Below are 7,924 nucleotides of genomic sequence, written 5' to 3'. Positions count from 1 at the left end.
ACATGTAGGGGGCACTGTACCAGAGAAATAAAGTATTACTCAAATTCATTTTCTCCAGTCGATATGGATTGGTGGTGTTTTAAAACGTATAGACCTAGGCCTAAACATTTTGTAAAGGCTACTTTAAACATAGCAGAAGCACAATATACTTTAAACATGTTTATTTATTTAATTATTTATTTATTTATTTATTAGATAGAACACATTCATTAACAATTAAGAATAATAAACCTTCAAAACGCATACAAATAAAACTAATAAAGATAATGATGGTATGCTAATAATTATTATTGAACGAGAACGCAGTTGTTATATTTATTCAAATATTGCTATCCGATAAATTCCCTAAAAAAAAAAAAAAAAAAATCTTTCAAAGATGTTTTTATTGGACGTCATAATTTTGCGACAAATTAGCTGGTCTTGTCATTGAGAAGCAAAATGGCGTCAGCATCAGAACATCAGGGTGCTCCAGACAACGAACTGGACGAATTATTAGACAGTAAGGTTTGAGGGTGGCTTTACTATAAGAATAACGACAGTTAAAATGTGCGAATGTTTGAGCTGTTTTATAATGTTAGTGAACTAGCGTTTAGAAAGCGGTTGTCACAGTGCAGTTGCTGCTCCGCTAACTTACTAGTCTGATGCTCATGCTTATCTCTGTGATCGTAGTTTTTTAGGCATGTGAAAATATTAACAGTTCATCGGTTAATTAATTAGAGATCCTCAAGTCTATCTCTTCTGTGATCAAGTAAAAACTTGTACAACCAGGTTTTGTATCTAAACGGAGCTTATTAGAGGAGCTGCAGTGTTTATACTGAACTACTAGCCAACTTTGCTATTCATGCCGTGTGATGAAATCAGTCACATGATAATATATCATCAAAACAGATGCATGTACACCAATGTTAGTGTTTCCTCAACTTCAACTACAGGTGCTCTTGATGATTTTGAGAAGACCAGTGTGCCCCCTACGGCCCCTGAGGCCCCCACTGCCCCTGATGCAGGAACGAGTGACGAGAAGGTAAAAAACACATTTTCATTTTTATAACAATTCAAGTAATGATCAGAATAACAATTATTCTCTTTCCACGATTTTTTCGGCACTCTTGCAATTCTACAGCAAGTTTGTGTCATGAGAAATCGAGTCCCCCCCCCCCAGGAATTGGGTCTCCTTTAGGACCCAGGCGGTAATCCCTGATCACAAGTTATTGTGATGTCTTGACTAATTATAACCTATTTTACTATGTTTATTACATTAAGTGCACAAACAACATGCTTGAAATATAACATGAATGCCTATTGCATAACAAAAACAAACTGGAAACAGATATTGGAAACAAAAAACATACCTAATATAATATAAGCTGAGCTAGCAGGCTAATCGGGTAGATGTATGCTATGCTAGTATGTAAGCTAACTAAAAAACAGTAAGCACAAGAAATGCTTGATTTCACAACCTTTAGCTTTAGTTATGTACTAGTATATGAACCATATAATTTAAAAGTCATTATAACGTATTTTAAATGATATAAATCATAATGTGATTTTTCAGGACTTATAATCAGGCGCTAAAAATACTACCCATTAAAAGGCAGTTGAACCAATGGGATCACTCAGGGTCCTAAAGGAGATCTGATTCATGGGGGGGACTCGATTTCTCACCACACTGGTCAATATGTTTGTTTTCTGTGCATTTCATCCTCAGCCCCCTCTGCTGGAGGACAGTAAGTTCTTTGAGTCTCTCTTTGATGGTGAGATGGCCAATCAAGCACGTGAGGAGTGGGAGAAAGCCATGGCTGAGCTAGCGCAAGAAGAACCTGAGCTTCTACAACATTTTCATAAGCTGTCCGAGGCAGCAGGTAAAGTAGGTGAGTAATGGAGCACTGTTAGATGAAGATACACAAGTTCAGCTATTGTCCTATATTCCAGTTGTTTTGACAATATTTTTTAAAAATTTAGGCACAGATGTAACTTCACAGCAAGAGTTCACCTCCTGTCTTAAAGAGACCCTTAGTGGTTTGGCAAAAAATGCAGACAACCTGCAGGTAAACCCACTTTGAGTTTCTCATATTAACGTAATTCAAGGAAATGGTGTGAAGTGGTTTAAATGATACACTACAAAAGTTTGGGATCGCTAAGATATTTTTGTGTTTTTGAAAGAAGTCTTTTATGATCGCCAATGATGCATACAGTAAACGTGAAATATTATCAATTAATTTTAAATAACTTTTCTAATTTAATATTTTTTAAATGGAATTTACTCCTGTGATGTATTTTAGCCACCATTACTCCAGTCTTCAGTGTCACATGATCCTTTAGAAATCAAACGGAAACCGTGATACCATTTTTCAGGATTCTTTGATGTATAGAAAGTTCAAAAGAACAGCTTTTTTATGAAATAGAAATCTTTTGTAACATTATAAAGTACTTGCTGTCACTTTTGATCAATTTAATGCATCCTTGCTGAATAAAAGTATTAATTTTTATTTTAAGTATTAATATTAATTATCTATTAAAAAATATCTTACTGATCCCAAACTTGAAAGGTAATGTATGTCAGAAAAAGTGTATAGAAATGTGATGAATACAAGTTAGCCTTTTAAACGAGAGGCTGCTCACTGCAAAGTCCAGCTCCTCCTCTCTAGATGCAATTTGGGCATAATGGTTGGAGCTAGATGGTCCAACCACTCCCTAAAACTAACCCTACCCATAACCCGATCCCTCCACCCATTAGTTCCACAGAGGTGGAGCTGGACTAGGTCAAGCTCAACTCATGACGTCCAACCCCGGACATCATTTGGCTCTGCAGTCAACACTTGCTTTTAACTCTAAATGCAGAGTGCAGGACTGGCTGGAGATGATCTGGTAAAGACCTTGGAGAACTTGGGATTGAATGAAAATGGGGAGGGAGGAGGAGAAGATGGCAATATCCTCCCAATTATGCAGTCCATCATGCAGAACCTTTTGTCTAAAGAAGTCCTATACCCTTCTCTTAAAGAGATAACGGAGAAGGTGAGGTTATTACAGCACGTGCATGACTGTCCAACCTTTTTCTGGTGCCAGTGTATATGCCTACCATTAATTAAATATTACTTTTCAGAATATCTTGCAACACATTCCGTTTAATATTTGGTCAAATTTGCCTTTTTTTGTACTAATTTAACACAATTTTCATTTAGTACCCAGAATGGTTGGAGGGCAACAGGCAGTCCCTCCCCCCAGACCAATTCATGCGGTATGAGCAGCAGTACAAGATAATGGGAGAGATATGCAGCCAGTTTGAGAAAGATGGAGACAAAGACAGCACATTTGAAAACATTCTAGAACTCATGCAAAAGGTAAAAAAAACCCATAAATTTAAAATTGAGTAATTTATTAATTTTTTTTATAAATTTAGAGCCATCATTTCAGTTTTGCTTATTGATAATATGCCAATTTTTTGCATAATATGCATGAATTGCTTAAAGGGTTAGTTCGCCCAAAAATGAAAATTCTGTCATTAATTACTCACCCTCATGTCGTTCCAAACCTGTAAGACCTTCATTCGTCTTCGGAACACAAATTAAGATCTTTTTGATGAAATCTGAGAGATTTCTGTGCCTCCATTGACAGCTACACAACTACCACTTTGATGCTTCAAAAAGTTCATAAAGAGATCGTAAAACTAATCCATATGAATCGAGCGGTTTAATCCAAATTTTCTGAAGAGGCTCGATCACTTTATATGACAAACAGATTTAATTTAGGCTTTTATTCACATATAAACATTCATCAACTCACACATCAGTTGTGGTAAACAGAAGCTCAAGCATGTTTGCTTGACACGTGCGAGAACCAATGAGGTTCATTCTCGTGTGTTACGCAGATTCGGTTGAGCTCCTGTTTATGTTCGCGGATCAATGTTTATATGTGAATAAAAGCCTAAATTCAACGTTTTCGTCATATAAAGCGATCAAGTCTTGTCAGTAATTTTGGATTAAACCGCTCAAATCATATGGATTATTTTTATGATCTCTTTATGAACTTTTTGAAGCGTCAAAGTGTGTACAAAGTTGTGCAGCTGTCAATGGAGGGACAGAAATCACTCAGATTTCATCAAAAATATCTTAATTTGTGTTCTGAAGATGAACGAAAGTCTTACGGGTGTAGAACGACAGAATTTTCTTTTTTGGGTGAACTAACCCTTTAATTAATCTTTCTCTTGTACCCTTTTTACTTAAAAACATAATAATATAACCTAATATAACCTTTCAGTAACAGCACTGTTTATATTTTTGTTAATAATATCTTACCCCTTAGCTGCAAGACTTGGGTCAACCTCCAAAAGAGCTTGCTGGAGAGGCAGTGAGTATTTCCCTTTTTTTTTTTTTTTTTTTTTTTTTTTTTTTTTAACAATAGATATGTCATGCTTACATAATCAAAATGTTTTTTCTCTTGTATTTTCAGCCTCCCGGCTTGAATTTTGACCCCGAAGCTCTGCACCTTCCTGGAGCACAAGGGCTTCCTGGAGCAGAGCAGTGCTCAGTCATGTGATCTCAATGAGGTCAAATTTATGTATGTTTAAAAACGACACAATTTGGAGCTAATTATCTGAACCTGAATTGGACACAGTTGATCATGCTCCGCTTTTAAAGGAGTTTGCTTTTGTGTCTGCACTGAAACTGTGAACTTCACTACATTAATTTTACCTTGTAGTTCTCGTCCACAGAGGTTCTTTTCATATTCATCCCTAATCCGTTTACTGTAGTCACTGTAGAGCAGCTCCTAATGTTTTGAGTGAAGCTTGATATCTCAGTGTGCCGACGGCTTGGTAAGAATCAAGCACATTTGACAGGTAGTGCGGTGAAGTGTGTTTTGAAGAAGTAGAGACAAATGCATGGAGCTCACGGTGACAGGAAAAGTATTTCCAGTTTAATTTCACTTTTAAATCTCAGAAGAATGGTCAGGGTCTACAAATAGCTTTCATCAGATTGATGAAATCATTTTAATACAAAGTTTAATATCTATCTATTCTCACTCTATATTACCACAGTTTCGTTTTTGCGATTTGATAACTAATCAGTGACCAAAATGGATCTCTCAGACACTTCAGATTCAGGTTTATAGTATATCCATAATATCATTCTGTCACACATAGGCTGCATTTGTGTTTGAGTAGAATAATTCGCTCTACTTGTGTCTTCTAATGGTTACTAGAGCGGTTTGAAGTAGTGAATTGCCGTGTAGATCTAAATCATTCCCATCATTCCTGTGGTGGTGCCTCTGTGATGTGCTGTTGGCATAATAGTCCTAATTTGCCTTGATTAAAAGAATAATGTTTCATAGTTCAAAATGAATACTCTGTATTAACACTCAAAGAACATCACCTTAAATCCCAGGATACCTCAAAAAAAAGGTTAAAGTTTGCAGTCATTTGCTTTTGAGAGGATGTTTACATGGTTCTTTTGCGAACAGGTTTGAATGGGATCCTTTCACAGGATCAAATGTGGAACTGATCATCGACTTGCTTTCTCGAAACATGCCACTGGTTATATTTAGTATGGTATTTTCATAGTATGAAAAGTATGAGGTGGATAGAATGGGTATGTAGATGAACGGGACAATAATATTCAACGGTTACAACACTCAGGGGTTGCTCAAACACCCAAGCACTTAAATCAGCTCATCATTATTCTTTATCATGTTAAATGTTCCCTTAGATGTACAGTCCATTGGTCTTGTATCTACATGAAAGAACTGCAATTTGCAAAAATCAAAATAAATGTTATAAACCTGAATTGTTTTATATTCTTTGCCTGCTCGATTTTATTCCAGTTACATATCAAATTAAACTAACACCACTCACTCTACACACAATTGTCTATGGTTATTTTATATTTTAACCATTTTACACTTTTTGTGGCTTTAACACTTTAAAAATATGATTATTATTTTATTATTTTATTATTTTAAATCATGGCCCTGTTATGATGTATGGAGTGTCTATGTAGGTAAAGGTTTAGATTTGCTACGAATAATACTTATTACGTTATTATGCAGCAACCAATTTAATCTTTTAATATCTTGATTCAGTGAAACAAACACTGGGAAAACATTTAAATGTTGGATTTTGTCAAGTTTCAGGTGAAATGTGTAAATGCTGCAACCAGTGTTGAGGGTAACGCATTACAAGTAACATGAGTTATGTAATCAGTTAACTTTTTTCAAGTAACTAGTAAAGTAATGCATCACTTTTAAATTTACAACAAAATATCCAAGTTACACACCTCTCGTCCCCACGTTGAGAAAAATCGCGAGTAAGTGCAGAGGTGTTGTGTGAAAATGATGGTTACTGTAGTTCTAGACTAAATGTGAGTATGCATTTATCTCACACACACACACAAAAAAAAACAGATTCAGTATTATTTTGCATTACTTTTCCAGATCTAGACTTATCTAGGTTCTAGACAGTGGGAATCCTGGTTCTTTTATGCTTCTTATAGATAAAACATTAATTTTGTTGAAAGGACAAATTAAAATAAGAAATATCTTCACTGTAAAAAATATTCCGTAGTTTTTACAAAATAATTTTGGCAGCTGTGGTTGCCAGAATAATTTTGTAAAAAATACAGAAAAACTGTAAACACATTTACAGAACAAACTGTCAATTTTACAGTATAAAACTGTAATTTACAAACAAGAAAATTTGAATGTAAACAAGTAAATTCAACAATGCACACTACTAAAATCTGTTTTTTACCTTTAACATATACTGACAACCACCATAATAATGCAGGTGGTAAAAGAGAAAGCCACATGAAGAATCAGAGTTCATCACAAGTAGCTTTTCCACAAGCTGAAGTATATACTAATGTAAAGAGGATGCAAAGAGTCATTCACGCAAACGCAAAACACCATCATGGTAACCCACAACACTTACATAATGCAATAAACATACATCTTCTGTTGTTTAATGAAACATAAAACCCTAATGTACATAACTGATAACAAAAACTATTAAGAAACATGATTTTTTAAACAAAATACTTTCAAATGTGGAGTGTCACACAGGGAATTGTGGGAATATCAGTTTACAGTTTTTGACTGTAAATTATACATTGATTTGTTCTTTTTTACTTCTAAAAATTGTAAAATTTACAGCATTTTACTGTGAAAATTACATAAAATGTCTGGTAAGAGCTTTTACAGTTTTTCCCTGTATATAGTACTGGAACTTACTGTTAACCTTTTTACAATTTTTTTCCGTAGCATTTTTACAATATTTCACTGTTAAAATCACATTCATTTTTTACAGTGTTGATTTTTAGTTGTTTTAGCTTATTTTAATACTTGTTATGTAAATCATCTTGTGTCCCCCTTGGAAGTTTGCTGAGGCCCCCTGGTTGAGAACCACAGATTTAACATCTTTTGAATTAAGTCTTATCAGAACTATAAACGTTTTACATGTACAGGACCCTAGTTCATATCTTTCTTGATGGCATTTGTCATCCATAGATAATGTTAAAGGATTAGTTCACTTCAGAATTAAAATTTCCTGATAATTTACTCACCTCCATGTCATCAGTATTCCTCAAAATGAATAAAAACAGTAAAATGCAAACTCAGAATATTACACAAACCTGCAATAATTAAATATGTTAAATAACACAAATAATCTCACTTTATTAACCAATGTCTTTGCTGTTGACCTTCGACGATCCAAATTAACGTACTAATAAGCAAAAATGACTTCAGATAAACATCACTTTCTCTTTTTTCTTTTTTAATTGCTGAATTAAGAGTGTTTAACTTTCTTCTCATATTATTGAAAAACAAGTCCAGCCCAGGTACGAAAAAGTAACGCAAAAGTAACGTAACGCATTTCCATAAAAGTAACTAACACAGATAGGGAGTAACAATATTGTAATGAATTACTTTTAAAAGT

At 34.5% G+C, this 7,924-nt stretch overlaps 1 protein-coding gene across 1 annotated transcript; it reads left to right on the top strand.

Annotated features, from left to right (window-relative positions):
• Window positions 1-382: 382 nt before the first annotated feature.
• Window positions 383-5,777, top strand: pex19 (peroxisomal biogenesis factor 19). The gene is made up of 8 exons (XM_051883941.1): window positions 383-499; window positions 933-1,021; window positions 1,706-1,868; window positions 1,960-2,045; window positions 2,839-3,012; window positions 3,180-3,338; window positions 4,300-4,344; window positions 4,447-5,777. The coding sequence occupies exons 1-8, from the start codon at window positions 439-441 to the stop codon at window positions 4,531-4,533; spliced, it is 864 nt and encodes a 287-aa protein (XP_051739901.1). The 5' UTR covers window positions 383-438; the 3' UTR covers window positions 4,534-5,777.
• The last annotated feature ends 2,147 nt before the right edge of the window (window positions 5,778-7,924 follow it).

This window comes from Ctenopharyngodon idella, chromosome 2, assembly GCF_019924925.1.
Source record: "Ctenopharyngodon idella isolate HZGC_01 chromosome 2, HZGC01, whole genome shotgun sequence".
Classification (NCBI taxonomy): domain Eukaryota; kingdom Metazoa; phylum Chordata; class Actinopteri; order Cypriniformes; family Xenocyprididae; genus Ctenopharyngodon; species Ctenopharyngodon idella.
This window is presented reverse-complemented; position numbering and strand designations above follow the sequence as displayed.

Excerpts from the sequence above, each read along its gene's own strand:
- pex19 (XM_051883941.1), top strand. The coding sequence starts at position 439 with ATGGCGTCAGCATCAGAACATCAGGGTGCTCCAGACAACGAACTGGAC. Across the intron at positions 1,022-1,705 it reads CAGGAACGAGTGACGAGAAG|CCCCCTCTGCTGGAGGACAG; the intron begins GTAAAAAACACA and ends TTTCATCCTCAG. Across the intron at positions 4,345-4,446 it reads AAGAGCTTGCTGGAGAGGCA|CCTCCCGGCTTGAATTTTGA; the intron begins GTGAGTATTTCC and ends TTGTATTTTCAG.